The sequence below is a fragment of the Sylvia atricapilla genome, chromosome Z (genome assembly GCF_009819655.1).
Source record: "Sylvia atricapilla isolate bSylAtr1 chromosome Z, bSylAtr1.pri, whole genome shotgun sequence".
Taxonomy (NCBI): Eukaryota; Metazoa; Chordata; class Aves; order Passeriformes; family Sylviidae; genus Sylvia; species Sylvia atricapilla.
In genome coordinates this window covers 33,703,649-33,731,567 of record NC_089174.1, presented here as the reverse complement: position 1 = coordinate 33,731,567, position 27,919 = coordinate 33,703,649, and the positions used below count along the sequence as shown (strand labels likewise).

At 35.5% G+C, this 27,919-nt stretch overlaps 1 protein-coding gene across 1 annotated transcript in view; it reads left to right on the top strand.

Moving 5' to 3' along the window:
* ADGRV1 (adhesion G protein-coupled receptor V1) overlaps window positions 1-27,919 on the top strand; it is a 258,887-nt gene that overhangs the window by 113,559 nt on the left and 117,409 nt on the right. Inside the window, exon 82 of the mRNA XM_066339463.1 lies at window positions 2,078-2,178. Within this exon, the coding sequence (XP_066195560.1) occupies window positions 2,078-2,178 (101 nt within the window). The remainder of the gene's footprint in view (window positions 1-2,077; window positions 2,179-27,919) is intronic.

Below are 27,919 nucleotides of genomic sequence, written 5' to 3'. Positions count from 1 at the left end.
TAAAAATACTAAATTCATGTGTGTTGCTAGCAGCAGCAGCATCCTCTTTGTCAAATTTCTTTGACAATATTAGCTGGAATTTAGCATCAAAAGTGATAACTCGGGAGGTAGATTCCCTTACATTCTGCTGCCTGATTGCTGGTCAAGATCTTGGGAAAAAAAACCCCTTAAAGTTTAACCTATGAGGAACGTGACTGTCTTCAATAGGAGCCTCAACTCTCTAAGTCCCAAAATGCCAGGCAGGAAGCAGGAGATCTAAGTTCTAAACTCAACTTGGCTTCTAAATGAGCCTTTCCAATTGCAGTGGGTTTAATATTATGTTGCAGCAATAACAAATTAAAGTAAATTTTTATTAGAACCATAGAATTATTTAGGTTGGAAATGAACTCTTGCATTTATAGGCACTAAGAGTAATGGGCTTATTAGGAACACATGCTAAATGGAATTCTTGACTAACTTTAAACCCCCTTAAATGGATGTCTGTGTGTGCTCCTTGTGAGGTTTATGATTCTTATATTAGATCATCAGTATATGAATAACAAAAATTGTGCAAGCACCTAAATCACTTCTTTACTCCTTCTAAGCAAACTGCCTTAACAGACTAAATCTAGGCTCCCTAATTTCTTTTTTAAATGTCAGTCAAAGAAAATGAAGACAAAGAAACAGGCAAAATCTCTCATTTTTTACCTTCTCCACGCAAATTGATTATTGTGTTTAACAATACATGAAGGAAATTTTAGCACATAAAAAATAAACAGGTTTTAAAGTACAATCACTGGATTAAAGAGATAAAACAAATAAGTGAATGAAGAAAAAATTCTGTAAAATGCAAAATGCTATAGAAACTGAAGAAAAAAATTATGGAAAAGCTGAAAACCATTTTGCTGAATTGGAATCAATAAAGATGCAGATCATTGTTCAGGACTAGTCACTTACTGTAGTTATATGTCATAAAAAAGTGTTTTAAAAATAAAAGTTGTTTAGCTTAGTTAAGGGTTTACTTTGAACTGGAGGCAAATGCTTTCCAATGCTTTCAACTTTTTTGGCTGATTGAAGATGTTCACTTGTGTGATGACATAGATTACTACATTTAAATTAATCTTTTAAGTAACAAATTGCTTTATTTTTAGGAGTGATAAGGATGTTACTCATTTATCTTTACATTTCCATCTAGGTATGAAGAATATTAAAAAAAAAAAAAAAGAAAACAGACTATATAGATGGTTGTATAAATGTCATTAAGTAATTTTGAAATACTTAGAAATAATACTTTTAGCAATTATTCATTTCACTAATCTCTTATGGGTAGCTGAACAAATAGGCAATCTCAAGACCAACACAAAAGATCTGCCTTAATTACCCAAATTCCTGCCCTGACTGGGGTGTGAAACTGCGTAATTAATTCCACTTAATTCTGAGATTTAGCGGTATTTTCCTTGGTGACTTAACTTTCCTAGAGTCCTTTTCCTAGGAATTGCTTACTGGTAGGAAAGGGCCCTTTTCCATTTTTGTTCTGTTCATGTTTTCAATTAATTAGTGAAATGAAAAGTGGTGTCATTCCTCCTTACTGGTGCTATAACAATTTTCTGTGCTCAACACAGATGAAATGAGAGACTGGTATTTAGAAGGTTATAGCTATCTGCTGAAATAGTGCTACCCAACAGGAGGCATTTTTATGTAACTGTTTCTAGAAACATTTTTTAGATTCATTAGTATGAACACTGAACAGTTACCTTTGCTTTGTATACAACTATTATGATAATCATCCATATCATGCAAAGAGTGACACCAAAAAAACACTTTTTAAAAATTGCTTGTTTACATTATGAAATTATTTTAGCTTCCAAGCCTATGGAAACATTAAATACATGTCCATACTTGAAATAAAGTCATGAGTGATCCCAGTGTGAACCCAAATGAACATACTCTCTCTGTAAGGTTTGATTGATTGGTTTGTTTTAGGTAATCTGCTCCTTCAAGAAATATCTGCTGGATAATATAGAACAGTTTATTAGCCTAAGCTTAAATATTCCTATCTTTTTTTTTCATTTTCATTTTCATTGTCATTTCTGTGTAGGTTTCACTTTGGCTATCATCTCCCACCTTTTCTGCACCAGGTGTGCCATGTTTGCAGCTAAACTTCTCACTCATATGATGTTTGCTTGTTTGGGTACTCAGGTAAGAAAAAAGGCTGAAGTCTCAAAATCTAGAGTAAGTACATGTTTGCTTTCCTTTTCTTCACTTTAATGGCTATGTCTAAACAGACCTCCTTCAGTGTAAACATTTTTGGAAAATGTAAAGTTTTGACACTTAATTGGATATTCATTCCAATTTATCTACACATTCATATGTGTTGGGAGTTTAAGTGAAATTACACACTGTCTGAGAATATTTAATGAAAACTGATGGATGATACAGCAATGTGAGAAGACAGTCCCATGTGTGGAATGCTGTGCTCAATTCTAACTTCTGAGGGATTTTGAAAGTTATCTTTTGTTTGGGCCCACGGGCTTTTCTGTCTGTAACCTGTATTTTGTTGAAAAATTCTGTATATTAACTTTAATATGTAATTCTGATCTCTGAAAAATAATTCTTGAGAACTGTTCCATGTGGTGTGTAAATGTAATAATTTTGATTACAGAGCTACAATTTGTATGGTTCTAAATAATTTTGTCATTCATCCTCAATCCCTGAAATACATGGTTCTCCTGATCTCTTTTCCTTGTGCTGTGCAATGATTTTGAAAGTTCAGAGCAAAATTTTTGAAAGAGGATTTTGGCAGGATAACTACTTAGCTAGAGAGCTAGTTTGGAGAGGAAGTAAAGACAGTCTGGCAGCAGCTGTCAGATAATGGAAAATGGTTTTAAGTCGGAGTGAAAAGAGAGTGTTTGGCAATGGAGAACTGAACTACTATGCTAGCTGTTCTGAATAGCTGAAAGAAAATCTTTATACAGTTATCTGTGTCTCAGTTGTAAACTGTGGGTCAGTTGTAAACTAGCCTGATCAGGTAACCAAAATATAACTGAAAACTCTATGTAGATGATGAATGTGCAACTCCACTGACATACAAGCATTTGGTCACTATGCATATGATTAAAAATTTGCAGTGTAATGGAAAATTTCATGGGTTTGTTAACTGATGGCTCTGAGAAAAGCTATTTAATATTTTCCACTTCTATCTATTAATCTTTAGGCAGTACTAGACACTGTATTTGTAACTATTAGCTCTCAAGCCACTCTAGAGAATGAGGGAAGCTGGTGTTTCTCTGTGTGCTTATGAGGGAAAAACTAACAAACAAAAACCCCGAACAAACCCCACAACCAACTGGGAAGCTTTTTACAGTAGCTCCACTCTTTTATACATACATAAATAATTAGTTTTCATCTAATATCTGTACTGGGTGTTTATTAGGTTTGTAGTTCTGGCATTCTTTTTAAATTGCAGCGAGTGCACTAGTTATGTCTGTAGATGGCAGTCAAATCTTTTCAGCACATTGCTCAGAAACTTGCTGTTCCAAGGCTGTGCATGCTTGGTAGTTGCTCAAAATAGTTAATTTCTCTGTCAGTGATGGAGAATGGTGATTCACAACATTTAACCTTCATTTCATTTTTTGTGTGTCCAGGGCTGCCAGCATTAGTGGAGCACTTGTAAAACATTCAACAATGGATGTTTCACCATGTGTTTGGTGAAGCTCATTGGAAAAACATAAAAGCCTATATATTCGTAAAATATTTTTTATTCCTTTCAAGTATAAATTCATTCAACAATACCCTAAATGCACAAAGGTAAAAAATTGCAGGGCTGAGTTTCAGTTTTGGAGTAAATTTAGGTGAATTTTTGAGTATTCAAAAAAATTAAAGTAATGTGAGAATGTCAGAGTGTCTCAGTACTATCATACTAGTCAATAAAATTCTTTTCAGAGCTGTAAACCTGAATTACAATCTTAATAGGAATCATTGTTCTGGTGACCATGCTTTGCCTGAGAATTCCCAGACAGAGTGCATAAATAAGCACTTTATACATGGCTTGTTTGTGCATACTAAGCTTGATGCATCTTGTCCACATTAAGTTTCGGGGGCCATTTCCACAGTACATGCTGAGTATTACAAATGACATGAATGTATGCTAAATTTTTTATTTAGACTTTTTGTGAGTGCGGTGTTGAGCTGCTTTGCCTATGTGCAGTAGCCACTTCTCTGGAATATTTGGGCATTCACAGTCTGCTTATAGCAATTACTGTGTACAAATGTCCTTCCATTCTTACAGTCAGCAAAGTAAAATTAAGGTATAGTGGTTAAATAGCAAAAAAGGTGTAGGGGAAATGGGTCATCCTCTTTTTGTAAAAAAAAAAAAAAAAAAGTTTTCTAATTTATCCTGTCCTCAAACTTCTTATACACTACTGTGATGCACTTAGCATCATCACCCATCACTGCAATAATTACCAAACTGTCAGGCCAAGTTGATCTCCCTACCGACTTTGGTGGAAATACATGATGAAGAATTGTACTTGCTGTGTTTAAATATTTGAAAATTATGTTATTCAACCTGAATAGAAAAACAAACATACATGTCAGTTACATTTTTCAAGAAGAAATAGTGCATACCATCTTCTTTTTAACAAATCATTAAACATTTATGAAAAAAAAAATAAACTACAACCTTGGTAGAATTTTTGTTTTATTATATGGACTCTCTCAGCTTTGGAAAATTCTGCCAGAATATAAATTTTAAGATGTGATAAAGTCTCCAAGAGATGATGAAGGACCTGCATATGAAAGAATGAATGAATGAATGAATGAATGATCATAGAACCTTTAGCTTCTGCCATCCTATAAAAGTGAAACCTTTACAGAAACAATGAAATGGTGCTTCTACTGTATTGTTTTTAATCTTAACTCCTCTCTTCCAAAAATAAGGAAATTCTTGTTTTACCCTACACATAATCAAAGCCCAAAGGAAATTGACATATATACCTTCATAGAGGGAGCTTGCAAAGAGTATTCCAAAGTGAGGTACCTATAGGGTGATTCTCTGTACCATTCACCACAGAGGCAACTTGTGGCAGTGAGTGACTGAGTGCCTGCCTCCCTCGTGGCAGTAAAGTTTTGATTTTAATTCAGTCTTCCCTTACTATAAGCCTGAGCCTTTTAGTTAGCTGGTGGAAAATCCTAGATAAAGGACTGTTTCTGAAGAAGGTGAGAGGTACAGAGTTTCACTAAACTCTAGGTCCATATAAAATATGAAACTTCTGTGGAATAGGAAACAACAAATATTTTTTATGCATTACTTTAAAGTTAGAGCCCAGTTTCCCACAGTGATGGAATTTGTTTAACTTTGAGGAAAACGAGGCCCAAGATTTCCTTGCTCTTGATTTCTTTGCTGTAACCTGCCAGCAACAAACAGTGCTGATGAGATACCAACAGTGCTTACTCGTGAGATTTAAGAGGACACAGAGGAAACAGAAAAGAATGGTACACTGTGATCCAGAATTGGTGCTCATTTTAGAATTTTGGCTCCGTGTTGATTTTTTTGTCCTGTTTCTTTGTGATATGAAATATTTCAGTAAGAATTATGGGTACTATGTAGTCTTCTTCCACCCTTGATATCAGTGTTCCTGTCCTTGGGATAATAAAGTCTAACATTTCTCATTTGTAGAAGGAAAGATTCTACAGTTGTCACTAAAAATGGAAAGTGGAAAAGATTTTCATTTCTACTGGAGTATTGGAGTGTACAACTAGTTGAGACACTTGTTGGGTATGTCAGAAAGGAAAGGTGTGTTAGTAAAAATGTTAATGTGGATAAGCTGCTTTCAGCAGTTCCCTGCTTAACATTTGTATGATCACAGTCATACAAAATATTTGTATTATAACAGTCATGCTGTTTCAGGGGAGGCAATGTGTGTTCCCCAGTCCTACTGAAAATATGGTCCCCTATAATTACTACAGGCAGTGACTCCTGGAGTCACTTTGTTATCATTGAAAGAGTTAGGATCTAACCCTTTTCTCCAGCGGATGTTTTATTAAGTTTCAAACTGACTTATTTAGGTTTTTCCTGGCTGATTTCAGTAATTCCCACCAAGTCAGAGCGCATATGCAGCTTCTTTCAGAAGCAGTTTCAATCGAATAGTAAGTAGAACTGTTTGGGAATTGGATTTTTAAAAAAGACAGTTTCAGAGTGCACATCAAATCGAATGCTTTTATAGGAAAGCAATACATTTTACAATCAATGAGGATTGGTGGGCCAATCTCTGTTATCTAAGTTTCTATTTTTGAGTCTGCAGTATCGAAGAAGAATCAGTCAAAGTTGGAGCTAATCAGAGATTTTTATTAGAAGAGATTGTAATCTATATAAAGAGTTCAATGACTCTATAAGCTGTATGCATTGAACATGTATATAGCAGCATTTTAAAGGTGATAGACAGACAGACAGACAGATAGATAGATGGTAGAGAGATATCAAGTGTCCTCAGGTGTTAGATAAAGTAAGGCATATGAGGTCTTTCAGAATCTGAGAGTCAATAAATCCTTACCTGGAGAAGTGGGATACCAAGTCATTACTATATATATTATGCACAATTAAACAGTGAGGAAGGACTGGTAGCATAAGACAACAGCAGATCAAGTAAGGACCTGATCACCCGGATTTCTTGTGAGGAGCTGGCTGCTCGTAGAACTCCTTATCGCAGAATATTTCCCTTTTCTCCAGCAGAGAGAGTCAATTTGCCTGTGAGTTCCATTAAGTGCCAAGTTGCCGGGGCTCCGAGAGATTTGATATGATGATGCTGCCTGCAGATACTTAGAGCTAAAACTCAGACGAAAGTAAAAGGCTCTGGAAATGCCCTGAGAGTTTATCTTTACAGTCTCAGTCTAGGGAGTGTGGAGATGTAGAAGCAGCTGAAAAACCTAAATCTTGTGAAGAGAGGGTAGTAGTCATGGCCACGTAAATTAGTGTAAGAAATAAATTGGAGATACTAAATTTAAATTTTATGTATTTTTTTTTTTTCATCTGCCAGCACAGGATTTTGGTCTTTCACTGATAATCTAGCACTATGGAAGTACCCATATATATTTACTTTTACAACTTATAGGGATTTTCCTTCTACCACCCTTGTTCATTTTTTTCATGTTGAGCCCCATGTAGTGTTATGCACAAGCTGTTAGTTTTTTTTTATAGATTGTCTCCTAGGGTTTGCCAAATTCAGATGTATGAGCAGTGCTATAACATATGTTAGAATGCTGCTACATTACCTCACACCTCCTGTCTTCACTACAAACAGTCAAATGTTCTGTTTATCACTTTAAAGTATAAGAATATGAGATTTCTATCAGCTAATGCCTTCAAGCTCTTTTTTATTATGTGCTATTTTTTCCCAACATCACAAGCAGTTGGAGACCACACACATAGAGGAACAGATAGAAATGTTCCCAGGTTGCCTATTCATTGCTGTTCTTGGTGTCTTACTGTGAAGCAGTACTGCTACCTCTCTCTATTTCATGCTTCATTGTTATTTTTCAACTCTTTCTCCCATTTTCTTCCTCCTTTCGTTACCTGCCTTTGTTCTATCCTCTCATGTGTGCCATTCCGCTTTAATTAAAAAAAAAAAAAAAAAAAAAAAAGTAGTTATCTATTACTTCTCCTAATTGACAAATTTCCTGTTGCTCTTTTCCCTGCTGAAGGCTTTCCTCAAACCTGCCTTGATTTAGAGAAGGACTGCAGCAGTTGCTATTACCCATAAATTCAAGCCATAGCAACAGCTGTGCTGTGTTAATATGAAGTTTCCAAAACATTCTTAATTTAGCTTATCTTTTGGAGGAAAAAAATCTATAGGGTTTTATGAACAATAGCATTTCAATAGCTTTCCTTTATAGCTAGTTAAAATTATACTAACCATTGAATTTTTAAGTTCTTTTCTTTATCCATTACTGTCACTTTGCTTGCTTCCACATGCAAGGAAGTTATAAAGGGGTCTTTTTATTGTAAAATCGTAAAAAAACCCCAAATTTCTGACAGTTTTCTCATGAGTTACTACATAACTTTAAGATAGGTAATGTTCCATACACAGTAGATTAACAAGTCCTTTTCAGGACTTAATTGGATTATTTGTACACATGAGACCAGAACCTGACCTTGCCATGTTCACATGGCAAGTTTAGTTTTAAATGTACTGTGGTTCTGATTACTTTTGAGAATAACTGAATATTGTTTTCATAAATAACAGCTTACTAATGATTGTGGTTAACCGTGATTAAGTGCTTTTTAATAATGCTTAATTTAATAATGCTTAATGCTTAAATAATTCTTGATAATTTAGTCAGTAGGCTGTGGTTGAATTTTATATGTTGGTAGATCTGATTTTGTTCCCATGGTCATTTTTCCCTGTTGGTATAGAAAGTGCCTTTTGAAAATGACATTATAAAGATTTATAAGAATTAGACAAACAGGTTATAATGAGACAGACTTTTTAACTCTTTTATTTTTATTTTTAAGATAGTTCAATCTTTTTAAAGTATAATTTGAAAGAAAGACACTAACACTAATGTAGATCTGATCAGATTCTGAAAAATTACCCTGAAAACCTTAAATCCTTGGAATGAAAGTGAATAATCAGTCAAATGATTACCCAAGAGTTTGGGGTGTATATTAGCCAGAGGGAGAAACCAGAAGCATATAACTTTTATGATCATATGCCAGAAAACCCCCAAACTCTGTTCTGTCATGAAAAAAGGTTTATAGAATCATGGAGACCACAATGCTATATTTACGTGTTTCCATTTTAAAAAATTAAGAAACCAGGAAACTTTTTTCGGGTTTTGATAGATGAACAAATAGAAATCAACTAAGCACAAGGCATGTGCATCATTAGAAATTAACTTTTATAGTTGAAACATTTGCTGGCAATAGTAGAGTTTTATGTGGGTCTCAGAGACCAGAGATAGGAGAAAGTGTGCAGGAGATAATTAACTACATTGTTTTACTTCATGGCTGAAATGGGATAGGAATCTTCCCTTAGTCAATAATTGTGGGTCAGCTGGCAAGAAGTAGCTTGGAAAGCGCAGGAATTCAAAGTTTAAAGATTGTCTCTGTGTGAGTAAACAAACAGAATTGAGTCAAATGCACACCTAGCATCTCATTTACCCAGGGATACAAAATGTCTGTTCCATTCAAAAGATAAATATTCTCATGAAAATTTTTAGCCCTTTCCCCTCGTCCCCCCAGTATTTATATCCCTGGTCCTTGCAGTGTCCAGAGACTTACTTTTATTGTTTCCTAAAATAGGTTTGGACAGATAGTACTCTAGTCTGTGGTATGGTAGAAAGCTGCATCTTTCAGACAGTTCAAGCACAGGCCTTCCACCATTGGGAAACAAGGGACATACAAATGCTTTCACTGTGTTATACAATGTTAAGTGATGTCTTATACACAAGCTTTAAGGCTTCTTGTGCTCTATGGTATCAAGATTCAAAACTCAGCTTGAAAGTAAGCTAGTAAGTAATTTGTGAGTTTGAGACCAAAAAAGAAAATAAAAGCAATTCTCAAAGAATAACTGCAATAACTGAAGCTTTGCTTTGGGGTAGGTGGCCTTTTCTTTCTTTCTATATGTTCCCACAGTGAGAAAAAAAGTTGGAGAGAGAGGAGTCAAGTAGGCATACAATATGAACACATCCTATGAAGATGCATTAGTCCTTTAAACATAATATATAGAAGGTTTTTTTGGTCTTGCTACCACCTCTTTCATGGGTGTGCATGATTCAGCACAACATAAATGAGACAGATAGAGAAATATGTAACTGAAAAGTACAGCTACAGACCTGTGTGTTCTATGTAAATTCATAATCAAAATTGGTTCATAGTTACTGATATTTTTTATTTCTGAAGTATTTTTAAAATATTTCAAATTGTTCTTGAGTATAATCTGTGATCCAGATATGGCAGTGTACTTACAGACAATTGGAGATTGTTACACAAATACTTTTGACAGGTCTCCATGGAAGATAAAAGACAGAGCTCTATGACAAAATCTATCATAATGTTTAATTGTGCTCTTCAGTTTTTCACAACTTGAAGCCACTCACCTTTAAGCAGCTTTGGGTAGATGGGTGTTAATATGTTCCTAAACCCTCATCAGAATGTTTGCTAAGTCATTAACTTATAATGATATACAGCATCCTACCCTTGACATGGGATGGGTTAAAATAATATCCATATGTTAATCTTTATATTTTGTATAAACTTGTACCTTTAATTTTATGCAGACTGGTATTTGGCATTAATATGTTGCAGCTCATTACTAACTTCTAGCTGAGATCAGATCTGATGGCAACTAATCTTGTCAGGATAATTATTAGTCTGGGCATCTCAGCTTCCCTCCTTTGAAAAACAAAAGCTTGCAGGATATATTTGATAGTAAATTCTAACTATTGTTAAAATATGTTTTCTTAACATCAGACCGATTTCTTAAACCCTTGTATAAATGTGGTTTCACTATAAAAGGAATGAAATAGAAACAAAGAAGGAAGTTGAGTGAAAAGACTTTCACCATATGATTATTAAGTCTAAAGCACTTGCTCTTCAGCCACCTTCTGTTTTATAAAATCATTTACATTTGTGATCAAAATATCACACTTATCTTAGTCTAACTTTTTGTTTCTCTCTAATGTGTTCTTGGCTGCATTTTTGTTTTGGTTCAAAATGAAGCTAGCTTTCACACCTTTAGCGTTTAGACTGTATTTGTCTTTGTACTGTGCCTGTATGCTGAGTACTGCAAAAGGATAAAATCAAAGGTGAACTTGCTCTTAATTGCAATAACAGATCATTCTTGATATATGAAGAAAGTGCTAATTTTCTCCTTAGAAGCATGAGTGGAAAACTGGTCTTTTTACCACAGGTACAAATAAGAAGTCACTCCTCAGAAATCTAGTAATAAGTGCAGAATGAATCTGTGTCTGAGCTTGGCTGCTTCTGCCTGGAGGCAGAAGTCACTGGTAATGTCCTACCATTGTGGTGGTTGGGCACCTCTCATTATCTTGTTGCCTGGAGAATTTTCCTTCTGATTTATAATGAACTTTAACTAAGCTCTGCCTAGTTTAGGCATCCTGAAAGTATTCATTGCAGAATAATAAAATGCGATGAGATGTCTCTGAAGATAGCTGTTCACAGCTTTTTGTTCTGAAATCCTGCTGCAGTGTGTGACACTCATCCACACACACAGCGTTGGCAAATTTCACACAATGGTTATCTCACAACATTTGCTGAAGCTTTAGATCTTCAGGGTTTTTTTTTTTCTTTTTTTTTTTTTTTTTTTTTTTTCTTTTTTTTTTTTTTTTTTATTAATATATATATTTAGATCATTCACCTTTGGTGGAGAAAACACAGCATATTAATTTTCCAATATAATCTTTCTGCCCAAAACCATGTATCTCCCTATGTCCCAGCTTTCACAAGTGTCCTTACTGGCAAGTGTGCCTATTAAGCATCACCCCAGGAAAAATATCTTCAAAAGATTGACTGAAATGCAGAGATGCACAGGTGTTGTTAGTGGGTTTGATATAGGTCAGATTCCAGTAGACAGGTCTGTTTTTCAAAGGACAATAAGAACATTTTATTTTCCTAACCTCTTGAATTACTGACGTGTTATCTTCAAAATGTTACAATATTCTACAGGATTCTGCTAACATTTAGCTTTGTATAATATAGCACTTGTTCTCCTTTCAAAGTTACTGCCTAATTACTTAATATATCAGTCTACAAAACTGTAAACCTTTTTTTTAAGCAAAATCAAATAAATGTATTTATTTCTCAGTTGTACATTGCCTCTTAGTTCATAGTTGTATATGGATTCTTCACTTTTAGCTTTGCTAGTTTATAAAGTGTTGCACTGTTTGTGATGCTTTCAATATGCTAGACATTATAAATAGAAACTTGAAGAAAATAACTGTCTGGAGGAATTTTTGGTATAAAGAATCCCCTTTCTCATTCGCTCCAGCAGATTACTTTCCTTCCTGAACTTTCCACTGACCACTGTATCATATTACCCTTTCAAAATATTCATAGTTATTGGGGGCTGTTGGTTGAGATACAGATACAGGATATGACTCCAACTTTGGAAGTAATCACTTGCCATCAGTGATGAAAATGAAAGTGTGGTAGCTTCACTAGTTTTATTTCATAATGAGGCTCAAAAATCACCCCCAAGTTGTAGCGATGATCTCCTAACATGCTAAATAATCCTGCACAGGTCCATTGCTTAGCAAATCTGATATACCACTATATAACATTAGTCCAACACTGAGAACACACCAAACTATAAAAAATAAATGCTTTGTACTGTCCTAATTTTGAGCTGCTATACAAGTAAAGAATTGAAGGATTTGTACCTATTATAGATAGCTTTGAACCAAGATCAAATACTATGCTTTCAAAACATCAGATGACTTTATTGCTTTTATTTAAAAGGAAAAAAGCACAGAAGTTTTTAAATGGCATTCGAGTTCTATGGAATAAAATAGATAGATTCATCATAATTTGATTTTCAGCATTTTTGATCTGAAGCAAATGGAGTTGGGGTGTTTCTAAACTGAGTCTTGTCATTCTGCTTCCTAATACTCTTTCATGCCCATTTGTCAACACTTTCAGCTAAGCACTATACCTTATTTTCTTCAAATGAAAGAAACGAATTCATGAGGTTAAGAATATGTTCTTTTTTGATAACTACCAAATAGTGTGCTCTAAATAATCTAGTAAATTGTGAGCTGCTATTTATTCATTAGTTAGGTGGGTTTTCCTAAGATAGCATGAGTTAGATGGATTAATTGTGGTACATTTCCCAAAATAAGTTATTTCATAGGTCATACTGTTGAACGTAATTTTTAATATGGCAAATGCTCTCTAACTAAGGTTTGCAAAGCTTTGTGCAGTAACATCCTATGACAGACAGAACTATTCAGGGAAGTCAAGTGTCACCAGTAAATTAGAAACATTTCATCTCACACTGTAAGTTTTGGGTTTTTTCCCTTCCTTTCTCAGCAAAACTTCCCTGCACATCAGGTGGAAATCTGGATACTCAAAAATTATTCTTGTAATTTGCTTTTAGCTTTGGTTCAACTGTGTGGTTGGTTCCATAGCATGATGGCCTTCTGTCTGTCAAGCCCATCGGGCCAATAGCAGTTGCTATACTCTCAGATGGTAATGAATTTCTAAAACTGATTGTGTCTTTTCAGCATGTCTAGAAGTCTGTTAATAATAACAAAAGTTCTGCAGCATCTACTTTATCACTTGGAAAAAAAAAAAGGCCTGTTCTCTTTATTCATAGGAGGAGACTCTCCTTTTCTCAAGGTACTGAGGTTTTTCCTCTGTAAACCCAAAGAAAGAAGCTGGTATTTGTCTGTCTTAGAGGTCTGGGGGTTGGTGTTTTGCATTTCATTGCTTTTCTTTCAGATTTTCTTGTTGGTATAGGTCATCATAGCACAGTCTCAATTCACTTTGGGAATGGGAAGCTAGTTCCCCTGTATGATAAATTTGTCATAAATTTTTTCCTTGTCTTTATTTGTACTCACATTTTCACATTTCTGTATAAAATTATGGAAGTTGTAACTTGATGGTTTTTGTCAATAGACCACTTTTCTTCCTGTGCTGGTGGCTATTCTAAAAGAAAAAAAAAAATCAGTCCATGAATTGTGCATCTCTTGTGCTTTTTTGGTCAAGTGCGTAGTAGCATTTGAGGTGACATAAGGAGAAGTGTGAACAGTGACCCAAATACATCTGCTGAGCAGGTATTTCTACATCAGGGTAGAAATTAACTGGTCATTAATAACCAAATTACAGCACAGAATAAAAGAATAATTAGGATGAGAGGACCTCTAGAGATCATGTAGTCCAACTCCTTGCTCAGTGTTCCCCATTCAAATGAGAGAATACAGAGAGCCATTTAGATTTCATTCTGATTAGCTAACCCTATGCTAGGAAGTGGCTTGTGTCTTGCTATTCTAGTATTTCTGGGTGAATTTGAAATTCAAAGTGGGATTTGGAGAGTTTTGTACTGATATTGAACTCAGATTGTTCCAAATTATAAATCAAAGGCTTCCAGCTGAAATGGGTCATAATTAAGCTCTAAATGCTGTAAATAGTATAAATTATTCCAATTAGCAGGTATTTTTCAAAATGCTACTTGTAGCAATTACACTTGGAGATGTGATTAAAGATAATTCTTATGGTTTGGCTCTGCAGATCATAATATTGCCTCCTGAATTTTAGAAAACCCTTTTATTTGGTTGATTTCAACGGTTATAATGAAAGTATTTTATTGTATAAACTGTAATTCTGCGTGATATCGTCACTTTGGTTTCAGAGATATGTCCTTTTAACTAAGTTGTATTGAATATAAAAACTTAGAGTTACCAGCTATATTAACTTTTTAATATTATTTGCCAAGCTGTTTTCAAACAATTCAAATGAAATAACCAAAACCAGACTTTCTCTCACAGTCTAATAAAATTTCCAGATTAACTGTGTTAGTGTCTGTGTATCTGAGATTGAAAGGCTGAAATACTAGAGGTTCTTCTTGCAAAGCAGATTTTACTAAGGCAAGATTACTGTATATCTCTCACAGAATCCTTTAGAAACCTAATCTCTACTTTCATTTAATTATCCAATCTGTTTCTCTATCACATGGCCTCTATTGATGTGATCACTTGTTCCTCTCAAATTTAACTTTGATTTAGAATATGGGTCAAGAGGTTCAATGTCATGTTAATTTCTACAAATGAAATCCCACTTGTGTTAAATGAAGATATCATGCTTTTTTTAGACTATTATGATCAAAATATTTATTTTACATAGAAAAGTGATGAAAAGCAGTGCTGTGTGATTCAGTAAGAATACACCTTTTGTTCATTAAAAATAATTAAAAAGCAAACAAGTTTCAAAAATTATGATATGCTGTATACACTGTGTTTCAGTTAGTAAAAGGGTCAAGAATAACATCAGAAAAGATTTCTGGAAGATCCAGCTGTGTACAGGAGAACTGAAGCTTTATATGTGACAGCCGAGTTATACCAGCTATATGCTGCTGAAATCTGTAGAGCCACCTTTCTATTCAGCTTCTTTGTCACTAATTGATCACAGGGAATGAAGACAACATATCCTTATGCAGATCATTGTTATAAACAACTACAAAAAGTTATCAACAACTAATTAATAAAATACGAATCAAGAACAAAATTTAGTTTTCCCATAAATTCCCATTTTCCCATAACAAATTTAGTCTATATCCTTTGAGTATTAAACTAACAAAATTGTACAGTTACCTGTGTTAGCATAGGTCTTTTCTGAGTGATTGGACAGACATGGAGCTGCATGAGCTTATGTCAGAAGCTTTAGCTTTTCACCAACTGTTCCAGTTGTAAGGGCTCCACAAAAGATATCTTCAGTTCTGTGACCCTAACCTCCCTGTGCTCCCTTCCTGCAGTGAGAGTCTTTGCTCACCATGAGAGCAGCTGATTTAGACTCCTGCTTTGAGTAGTTTTGTGGGAGAGGCTATCCCTTTTCCTTGTCTACAGTGAGATTATGGTAGCCACAGTGAAAGCAGAACCCAGTCCGGTTTTGGAGTGCTAAAGCATATAAACAGAAATAGACAGGAGTCACGAAGTTGCCCAACAATAACAAGTATTTCCTTTTTCTTTTCATATAAATTCGGAAATTAAGGTAGCTTCTAAGATGTTATAAGAAGAAATACATAGTTTTGATCTAGACATCTTTAAATGTCTTGATCAGTATCTTGGATCAATAATTTAAATGTTCTATAATAAATTACAGGATAAAACATCAAGACTCAAATTATAAGTAAGAAATTTCTTTTGTAAAAAGGTTAGTTACTAGTCTTTAAGACAGTTACTTGATTGAGTAATAGAGCTAATACAATTCTTTAGCTGTAGAGGTTTTTGTCACTGAATTATCATTTATTTTCTTGAGAAGTAATAATGTAGAAATATATAGAATTTAGAATTTCTTTAAAAGGAATTGATCTGAATTTCTGTCAAAAAACATATATATTTGAAAACAGGAAAAAATTCCTTTTCCTTAACCGAAAAAAACAAAAGACAAATTTGTTTTGGTTGGTTTGGTCTATTTATCTAAGTAGCATCATGGTGTCTAAATTATGACTTTTTAAAAAGAATTAGAAGATGAATGCTAAATTTTATTCACTGATAGCAAAATATATGAAACTACATGCGATGTGAGAAAGTTCTGATATGTGCTAAAAGCTCATTATAGATTTTGTCTTTGGGTTGATAATTGCTGACAAATTCCATATAATATTATTCTGGTTGAGTCAGTTGGCCATATTGAAGTTATTTCCAAGACAAGAAAAGCACAATAGTAATTTTTTATGACCACCTGATCTAATCAGAGGTAGACAAATGTGGTTTTTTTCTTTCAGAATATAAATTAAGACTGCAGCTTCTGTGGTCTCACTCATTAATTCTGGCTTATTTATGTTTAGAAAGTAATAAGAATTAAGAACAAGACGCTATTCAGTAACTTGTATTGCCGGAAATGATGACAGTGCTAAATAGCTTTTCTTTTTGTAAAAAGGTCCAATTACTCCATTGTTAATGATATTATTTAAGTACTCATTAAATGTGACATTATTTAATGGGTTCATGTTAGTTTAAAACCTTCATTAAAGGATTGCTGTGGGGAACTTTGTAATCTTGTATTTTTCCATCCCTTCAGTGTTATATTTCCTACTGTCACTATAAATTTGGGATCTTTTTCATTTTTTAGTGAATGTGGAATCTTGAGTCATTGATGAAGGTGAAGATTATTTACGTTTCAGATGATAGAATAAACTATAAACAATTAAGCTTCATCAGTTTCCATTGTTCTCTTTGAAGTAATTGTGTGAGGTCACAATGATGGTTATTTGTTTTGTGGGTCTTAATATCAGGTGGCAATTTGCTGTCTTGATAAGAGTGTCCCATTAAATGGTACTAAGGTTCACAAGTGATCAGTGGCAGAATACTATCCCAATGTGAGAAACAAGGCAACCAGGAATTTCTGCACTTAATTGTGAATGCATCTTCTACACCTTGTAGTTGGACAAGGCAGTATCAACATACAGCTGGCATTGCTGTTATTCCCTTTTTTTGGAGAACTATTATTTTAATATACTAAGATTGTAGGGATAAAAGTCATTCATATCTAAAACTGTTTTCTATTGTAATTTTTTTTTGCAGCAAGCATTCTAATTATGTATAAAGCTGCATTGGTAATGAAGGTATTACCAAAATATTTTTTCTAAAGCTTAGAAAAAATGTCCTCTGTTAATTTTTTAATTAAGAAGTATTTTTCATCTGACTAAAATTTTACATTACGAAAGAGAGTGTTTACATCTACAGTCAATAGTTAATTTCAGTCACTTTTCCACTTACTGTAAGTTACTTTTCAAGTATTCTCACTTATTTAATGAGGCCTGCTTAGGAATAAGTATCTCAAAGTATGAGAATCTAGTTGTAGAATTTGTTTCAGAACTGAAGTACTGATTTTAATACACTGATGTTGGATGGATCTTGTATTAAGGATGCTTTGAGGAACTTCTGTGCGTTGTAATTTCTCAGGAATGACCATGTCAGTGAAAAATAAACTATAAAGGTATAAATTTCCATATTTTAAAAATGTGTCTGAACTATACCGGGTGGAAAACTGACTTCTTTGTGTACACACATAGATACACATGTATAAATTCATGTGGAGATGTACATGGATATATTATTCATACACATAGGAAATACTGCAGAGAAAAGAGAGAGTAAAAGATAGAGACTAGCTAGACAGAATATGTGCATATTTTAAGTGATAATTTACTTTATATTTTTATAACATTATTTCCAAAAATGGGACCCTCTTGATGGTGCCTCTCTTCTAGCCTTCTGTTCTTAAATTCAATTTCTTCCTGGAATCTTTCCTGTTCAGGAGACTACTTGTAATTTTTGTAAAGCCAGCTGTTTTCCAAGTATTTTAGGTATGTTCCAAGTTAGATTTATATTGAAGAAATGTCATCTTCTATTTTTCTTATGTGTGATTATACATGCCATTGTTAATCTACTGATTTAGCTTCTTGTAAGCCCTCATGATTTATCAAGCATTTCCTCTGAATTCTTCTGCTGTGATTCAGAGGTCAGAATACTCCTATTACTAACCTATGCCAGGCAAAATTTGTTTCATAAGCAGAGAGACCATGATGTTTTCTCCAAAGTAGCTAATGGAATTTTCATTGCTTTCCTTTCTTCAGTCTTCATCAGCTACTGCTTAACAATGACTTATATCAATCTTGTGCTTATTATAGCCATCTCTCCATCCTCTGTTTCCCACCCTTGTTACATTGAAATACTGTATTTGTTTGATTTCTTCTTTCCTTCATCCTTCAGCAGTCTCACCATCTAAACCCACTCCAATCCTTCATTGATCATTACATCCGTGACTTCTTCCCTTAGCACTGAGTGAGTTCTGAATGCTGTGGTTTGGTTGACTCTCTGCTGCTTTCTCAAAAAAAGTCTTTCTCCTTCTGTTACCTCCCTGCAACTCCTGTTATTCCCCACACTAGTCTCAAAATAAGCCTCTTGCACTTAGCTAGGCCAATTAACTCTGCCGGTCCAGATCCTTTTTATTTAAATGGTAGCCCTTTTAAACTCTTTAAATTGTCTTCAGGAGTTGTTACTAGACATTTTAACAACATTTTTTCATTCTGTTGGACTCCTTTTGAGGTGCTCAGTTGCAAATGTCTTCGCTTTGGTGGTGAACATGAGGAACTTGTCTTCTTTCCCATGCAACATTACAGCAGGATGCCATTCAGGTCCAAGCCCAGCCTTTGTCTTGTGGTAAACAAGTCGTCTTTGAATTGTCTCATTGAACTGCATTAATTTTGTATATGAATGGGGTACACAGTTCAGGCATGATTTAAATACCTAATAAACTCTGATGAGTGAGCATTAGAATGGCATGTGGTTTAAACTGATATACTGCAGGCAGTGGCAGTAGCAGTAGGGTAGGAGTTTGTTGTTTGAGACCTGAAGAGGAATCAGACTCAGAAATTTGAAAATAGTAAACAGTAGAAGCTTGGAGAGAGATGATCAGTCAGTGATCTTTTCCCTAAATTTTCTGCATTCAAGTGGGGGTTTTTTTCAGAATTTTTTTCATCTTAACTAACACTTTTGTTGTAGGAAAACCTCAGGGAATGAATGAGTGAGTTTTAACAGAAGTAGTACAACTTTCAGTTCCTTCTTACAAACTGTGAAGTTAAGCATCAGAAGAGCTGTAAAATTTCTGGAATATTTTGACATGTAATACTTAGAATTAAGTATAAAATAATAAATACTGTGTTTACTCTTAGTTTATTAACCTGCTTGCTTTTTATTATGAACCATGTAGAAGTCTTAAAAATTTGAACATGCTGATTTTTCTCATTCATAAACTCTTTGTTTAGCCATATATCATAATAAATAATATCGTTGTCTGTTGTTCAACATATCAGTTTTAACTGATTTTTTTAATCTTAACTGCATGAGCACATAAGCTGTGCTTCAAAAATAGGAACAAATAATATATGTAATCTAAGCCTAGAACTCTAGATAAGGTATATCCAGACACTTGCTCTAAAGCAGGTCCTCACACGTGATTTCTGAGCTATATTTGCTTTTGGCCTTTATTATGAAGTTTGGTTTTGTTGTAATTCTTTGCCTTATAATACAGTACGAGGCAGAGAGCCCGAAGTTCCCACTAATTGGCCCTGGTTTAGGCTGGCAAACTGGACAGCTGTGCTAGTGTAGCATTCAACTCAAACCAATTAGTTCTGCCCACAGGCAAGGCATATTTGTGTCCATCTAGACAAGATGTAACTTTTCTTTCAAGTACCAGGCGGTATTTGTGCCTACTGTACTGCTCTGCTGGGGCATAATGGCCTCGGCTGTCAGGGACCCATGTGCTAAACAACTCAGCAAGTGAGCATGTGTCATTAATACACTCTGACTCAAGTTTTGACATTCTGATTAGCAGTGTGGTGCACTATATACATTTCTCCTTGGTTTCATATATTGTTTTACCTGTTCTACACTAGCCTCCACCTTTAATTCTCATTGTCTGCAGAGCTGCAAACAATTTTTCTATTGTAACAAAAATGTAGCAAGTTACATTATTACTTAGTAAATCAAATTGGACAATTTGATACTTTAGGAAAGATCTAATGCCCTCTCCTAAATATATGACTTTTTCTCTGAGGTTTGACAATATTTACAAGTAACAGTAGCTTGGAAAGAAATAAAATAACATATACTAAAGAAATTATCAATGTCAGGAATTCCTAATTTCTGAACTATTCAACCTCATTTATAGCAAATTGGGCTACTTCCCAATTTAATGTACAATAAGACAGAAAAAGAAAAAAAGCATCTCTTGTCTCAAGGTGTTTTAACAGTGACCATATAAAAGACTATGTTTTTTTGTGTATGTGTTTGTATAGCTTAAATACAAGTCATACTTCCAATATGCTTTTCTCTTGATGGCAGTTTTCTTTCAGTATAATGTACAGGCTGTGGTCAAGATGAAGTTAATGTTCTTGGTAAAAGACACTACAGTGCAGTGTTGATAACAGACCAGTGTTCTGGCTGTTTCTGAAAAGGTCTTGGTGTCAAGTCTTTCTATTTTTCCCACTGACTCAATGGCGAGTAGGCTGGTGGTGGGAAAGGATCTAGGAAGGGACACAAAAGAAACAGTTGGCCCAGGGAGATATTCAATACCATGTAACATCATATTTAGAAATAAAAATTTAGGGGCAGGAGTTAGCCTTGCTTGGAGATTGGCTGGGCATGTCTGATTGTGGGAGCTGGTAAATGATTGCTTTTGTATCATTGCTTGATTTCCTTTCCTTCACTTACCAAATTGTCTTTATCATTATTAATTTTTCATTCATATGAATATTATTCACACTGCTTTTATATGGCCTAGTTAAAAGCTAAGGAGGAAGGTATTTTTAAATTTTGTACTAATTTTATAATTTTTATTGTTTTTATTTTTTCCACTATCTTGCAGCAGATATTTTGGTTAAAGAAAAGCTTTTTTTTTAGGAAGAATAGCAGCATCACATAAGGCTTTCTTTCTAAACACAGAGCTATAACTTCACTGAAATACTACAGGAACAAGCATTTGCCCTACAGAACTATTCTTGAAAAACAATAATTATCTTCCTACCATCAAATATATCCTATTTCCTGTTGAAAAGTAAACAGTCTTCCTGGTGAAATTATATGAAAACTGTAAGTGGGCTTTATACATGTGATAAACACTTTAACTAATGCTTTAATTTTCTAAAAAAAAGGACAAAAAATACCCTAATCAATTTATTATTATCCTGTTTATGATTAATTTTTATGTATCAGTGAATAATTCTACCTAAACAAAGGTTTTTTAAATAACTTCAACAGAACTTTCTCACCAGATCTTTGACCAGCCACACTTGGACATGTACTTTGCAATATTCCAAAATATATTTTCTACTTCAGTGAAAAATCTGTAGTTTAGTGTAAAGGCCACCCACTTCTTTTACTCATTATATTTCTGGATTTTCAAATATTACTGCAACATGTTTGGCCTTGTCAGAAATGCCTCGATTTCCCTCGGTCTTCCTCTGATCAAGGGTTATAAAATCTCTCTAAATCACACTTACTACAATGCAGCAGTTTGTTTTTGTTTTTCAAGGTCCACTTCTGTCTGAAAAGTAGAATACAGGTAATTCCCCAGGAACTTTTTCCTATCTTTATTAGTGTTTTTACTTTTGCTTTGCCTTAAGTGGCTGTAAAGTTAAAAATTACATTTTTATTTCATATAGTACTAGATAACAGAAATAAATTGCCATTCTGTTTTGGACACTTGTCTATCAAAACATGGAATATCAAACCCCCAAAATATATATAATATATAAAATGCAGATTTTCCTTATTAATTCTGAAACCTGCAAATAATTGCATAATTGCTTGATAAAAATAGGCTTAAATGAACGTAATGTTGATTTAGGAGTTAAATTAACAATAAGCCTTGCAGTGTATTCGAGGGCAAAAAGTCTCACTATTTTTTCTTCATTTCTGGGTATTCATCTTCACTAAAAATCAGACCATGTAGACATTTTCTAAAAACTCATTGTTTTTTATTTAAAATTAAAACCTTTGATTTATTTCTGACCAAAGTTACAGAGAATGACAAAAATTGAGCCTAAAACTGGCTTAATGAGCATTATTAAAAAGTTGAAAGCTAAATCTAGAAAGACTTTCAGGAGCCCTGTGCAGGAGGCAGAGACTTGTTGGTTGAGGTGTACTCTGGGATAAGGAATGGCTGAGCAGACAAGTAAATTTGAGCTGTATCTCCTTCTGTTCTCATGCTTTTACTCCCATTTGCTCTCAGAAAGCAATTCAGATGGTCTTTAGGTTGGAAGTATTTTGAGATATGATTTTTTTAATTTTATTTTGCTTTTTCATCAAAAAGGTGGGGGTTTTTTTATGAATTCTACATAAAAGTCTGTTTAACGACTATTTCTAATTTATAGATGCAAGAGAAACTTAGAAAATATCTATGTGCTTCTTTGACAGTGTATTGTCAGCTCTTAATTTTGCCAGAGAGCTTTAAGTGGATTTTTTCTGACTCATTCTTTGGATGTGTATTGTCACTAGTATATGAGGAAATCGGGAGGAGTTTTTTTGGGAGGGTTTTTTAATCTAATGTCCCCATTGGGTAAGACAGCACACATCTTACAGGGATATTAGAAGCAGGTAAACCTGGAAAGAAAGCTTGTACTACACTGTGACATGCTATGCTGACATGCCAAAATGTACGAGAGTTATAAGAGTTTTTGTTACCCATAAAAAGTTATGCTGGGGTTCTAGCTTAAAGAGGAACCTACAGACATAATTTTTAATATTTAATCTTTCTTTCATATCTCAGATTCAAACTTTTTCACATTTTTTCACTCAACAGGTACTGCTGAGGTACTGTGATTTGATTTCGACTTGTTTCTTTTTTTCTTTAACTTCTAGCATATATGCCTCTTCGTATATCTTCCATATATGTGTCCCCATCTGTTTATTTTTCTTTTCTTTAAAAATGACAACAAGAACAAGGACAAAAAAAAAAAAATCTACCTGGCTCCAAAATAATAAAGCCAACAAAACCAACCAACCAACCAACCAACCAAAAACCCCACCACCACCACCCCCCCCCAAAAAAAACCCCACAAAAACAACAAAAAACCCCAAAATTAAAAAAAAAATTAACCAATCTCAAGGTGTGCCAGGTTCTGTAAATGAGAGATAATAAGGTTCAGAGTGTGGGTGCCAATATCTGTAAACAAAAGCTGCCCCACCTTAAACCTCAAGCACTATTCACCTGCTAACATCACTAAGATTTAGCATACCAGGTCCTGTTTATTCAAACTGTTGCCACAGCAGCTAATATTTCAGCCGTGTTTGCCATAGACAAAACATGCCAGTTTTCAACTTATCTTCCTTTCAGTTCCGGGTATTACGCTTGTAGAAGGACTTTGTCAACAGTGCTGAATTATCTGGCTTTATCAAACAAACTGTGACTTTGAGGGAGGTGCAGCAGTAAAGATGCTGCTGTTGAAACTACAACCTGTTTGATTTTTCTTTACTCTTTCCCATGTTCTTATCAAAAAGCAGGTTCATTTTTATAACCAGCATTTTTTCCAAGCGAGGATTTGTGAATGTTGGCAGTCATAAATAGCAAATTCCCTAAGAGTGGAACTTTAATGTGAAGACACAATTCCATATAAATTACACACTCTAGCATGAGATGTTTTGGCATGCCTTGTTCTCAGTATGAATAAAGATGGTTCATTTAATCTTGGAACCTTTCTACCAGGCTATAGGCTAGTCTGTGTGGGAGGGTCACCTTTTCACCAGCTTGAAACAATAATATCAGAATTCCTCAGGTGAAAGTGAGGGAGCAAAAGGGAGCATGACTGTGGCTAAATGCATTGGGCATCTCATTTAGAAGAAGGGAGATCCCAGTTCTGTTTTCTTCTCAAAAGACTGCATGAAAACCTTATATTAAAGAATTATTGGAGTTCAGAGATGTGATCTGCCCCTCACACCAACCCACAGGTTGAGGAAGGCATGGAAGACAAACCTTTCCAGTTCATAATTGGATCCTGCAGCCACTTACCAGTTAAATAAAAGAAGGACATTGCTACCATCTGAAGATGTGTGGGGTTTTAAAAAATAAGTCGTCTGACAAGTACAGAAGAAATTGTCCATCAATTCCTGAATACATTATATAGAATCACGGAGTCATAGAGCATTAAGAGTTGGAATGGACCTTAAAGATCATCTAGTACTGGCCCACACTGCCATGGGCTAGTGGGCTGCTAGTTCACTCAAGGCCTTTTCCAAACTGGCCTCAAGCACTTCCAGATTTGTGGCATCTGCAACTTCCCTGGGGAACGTGTTCCAGTATTTCACTACCCTCACAGATAATTTTTTTCCCTAATATGTAAGCTAAATTTCCCCTCTCCAGCTTTCCAGGGAGCACCCTGCCTTGATCTTGCTAGGAGATCTTTATACAACTTTCTCTTTTCCAGCCACAACTTTCTCATACTGTCTTCTTAGGGAAGATGCTCCAGTCCTCTTATCAATTTCTTGGCCCTCCTCTGGGCTTGCTTCAACAGTTCCGTGTCCTGCTTCTGTTGGGACACCAGACCTGAACACAGCGCTCCAGGTGGGGTCCACAGGAGCAGAGCAGAGAGGCAGAGTCACCTCCTTGCCCTGCTGGCCGTGCTCCTTTGGATGCAGCCCAGAGCGCGTTTGGCTCGCTGGGCTGCACGTGCACGCCGCCGGCTCACGCTGAGTTTTTCATCAGCCATCACCACCAAGTCTTTCTCCTCATGGCTGCTCCCAGTCACTTCTCTGCCCAGCCTGTAGCTGTGTTTGGGATTGCATGACCCAAGTGCAGGACCTTGCATTTTGCTTTGTTGAACGCGCATGAGGTTTGTGTGCACCCACGTCTCAAGCATGTCAAGGTCCCTCTGGATGGCATCACTTCCCTCCAATGTGTCAACTGCAACACGCAGCTTGGGGTCGCCAAAAAACTTGCTGTACTGACTTCTGAAGAACCCCTGTACTTACCTCTGAGGAACATTGCTTGTCACTGGTATCTATATGGATGATGAGTCATTGACCACAACTCTCCATGAGGTAATCCAGATAGCTCTTCATCCACCCAGTAGTCCATCCACTGAATCCCTGTCTCTTCAATGTAGAGACAGAGATATCATGTGGAACAGTGTCACACTTTGCATAAGTCCAGGTTGACAATGTCAATTGCTCTGCCCCATCCATCGACATTGTAGCACACTATAGAAAGTCACCAGTATTGATTGACCTTTGCAAAACCATGAGGGCTGTTACCAGCCATCACTTTGTTTTCCATGTGCCTTAGCATGGTTTCTATGGGAATCGACTGATCTATACTTCCCCAGTTCTTGCACTTTCCTCTTTTTAAAAATGAGGGTTAGATTTCCCTTTTTCCAGTTATTGGGAACTTAACCTGGTTCCCACAATTTAAAAAAAAAATTATGAGTGGTGGCTTAGCAACTCAGTCTGCTAACTCCCTCAGGATACACCTGATAATATCTGATAATATCTGATATTATCGATACATTCCTACACCTCTGAACTGCAAGCCTAACTTCTGATAAGGAGTTTTCTCTTTGTACTTTCTGTTGATCGAGAATATGCTATGTACAGTCTGTGCTCAGAATGCTGAGGGCTGTGAAATACATTCATGGGGGACTGTGGCAGTGATGGGACTAAGACCCACCCCAGCACGGCCTGGTGTGCACCAAAGTGTGTTTGTCTCTTGATTGTCCACTTTGGAGAAACATTTTTAGCATGACTGGAGCTATCTCCCCAACAGAGAGGTCAGACATCTATTTCAAAGTAGGGACCCAGTACAAGATCCAGGCAGCTACATCTTAGGGCTGGAATCTGGTTCTTAGGTTTTAATGTTATACTGCCTACTTCATATCACAGATGGTAGTTATGATATTGGGCATCTGGTGAACTCTTAGACCTTAGACTAGCAGCTTAACTGTACTTTCCCCATAACACGAAGCATTTATTGCATTTAAAAGCCTGCCTTTTCCCACTGTGATGAACATTTGAAGAGAGTAATGAAGCCTAGTTTTGCCAATGTTTGGCAGGAGTGTCTATGACATGCAGTAATGGCTTCAATAGTTTATAATATATTAGTAATGTTATAATGCATTCTGTACGTTTCTTAAATATAGACTATGTTGAGATACCTTGATAATTCTGAAACTTTCTGTTTTACAGAAATATTTGCTTTTGTCTTTACTATCTAAATTGACAATCACAGTTAATTTGCAGTGGGGCTTTTAGTTTCTTGTGCAAATAATTAAGTCTACCCTTCGGCAAAATTCAGATATGGTCAAGTCTCCTCAACTTCCTCTCCCCAAAAATATCAAGCTGTTTAAAAAAGGCAGCTCTATACACAGAAATACCTGTGTTCATGCATTTCAGTAGCTATTTTTTATATTATGAGATCAAAACCAACTTCATCCCTTAAACACCAGTAATTAAGCTCTAGAAAGTGTTAAGTAATTTAAAGTAAAATTAACTTTCCTAGAATTCACTGTAAAGGCTTCACTGTCTCAGCTAAAAAGATCATAAATCACCTCTTTACCCAAGATTGTGACCTAAATCAGCAGCATTATTTGATAGAACAAAAAATATCCAAGATATGCAGATCATTCAATTCCATGTAATGTGTGTAGCTGTTTAATCTTTTGAGGCCATCACATGGCTTTGTAAGTAATATATTAATATTAAAATATCAAAAATAAGATAACATTATGCTATAAAATCAATCAGCTTATGAAAGTGAAAACAGTTACTTAACTTTCTCTGCTAAAGATGTACTTTCTTTGAAAAGAAAATTAATCTCATGGAGAAAATAAGAAAAAAAATAAAATTAATACTATTTCTGGTTGAAATGAGTAAAAATTAATAGAATTATTTAGGATGGAGAAGACACGTAAGATCAAGTCCTACCATTAACCCAGCACTGTCAAGTCCACCACTAAACCATGTCCCCAGGTGCCATGTCTAAATGTCTTGTAAGTATCCCCAGGGATGGCGACTCCACCACATCCCTGTGCAGCTGTTCCAGGGCTTGTTCACTTCCAGTGAAGAAATTTTTTCCTAATATCTAATGTAAACCTCTCCTGGCACAACTTGAGGACATTTTCTCTTGTCTTGTCACTTGTTATCTGGGAGAACAGACCACCTGGTTACAAGCTCCTTTCAGGCATCTGCGGAGAGTGACAGGAGTGATTATTCTTTCTGCAAGCTGAACCCAACCAGATCCTCATCTGCTCCTCATCAGATCTGTGCTCCAATCCCTTCCCTTTTCCGTTTCTCTTCTCTGGACCCACTCCAGCACCTCAATGTCTTTTTTGCAGTGAAGAACTCAGGATTCAGGGTGTTTTTTCAGTCCTGAGTACAAAGAGGATGGTCACTGCCCTGGTCCTGCTGGCCACACTATTGCTGATCAGGTTGCCACTGGTCTTCTTGACCACCTGCACACAGCTCACTCATCTTTAGATGCTGTCAGCCATCATCTCCAAGTTATCTTCTACTGGGCAGCTTTCCAGCCACTCTGCCCTCAGCCTGTAGTTCTGCATGGGGTTACTGTGGCCAAAATGAAGCATTTGGTCTTGTTGATTCTCAAGCTGTTGGTGTTGGCCCACCAGCCCAGCCTGTCCAGGTGCCTCTGCACAGCTTTCATGCCCTCCAGCAGATCAACACTGCCAAACCAACCTGGTGTCATCCACAAACTGTC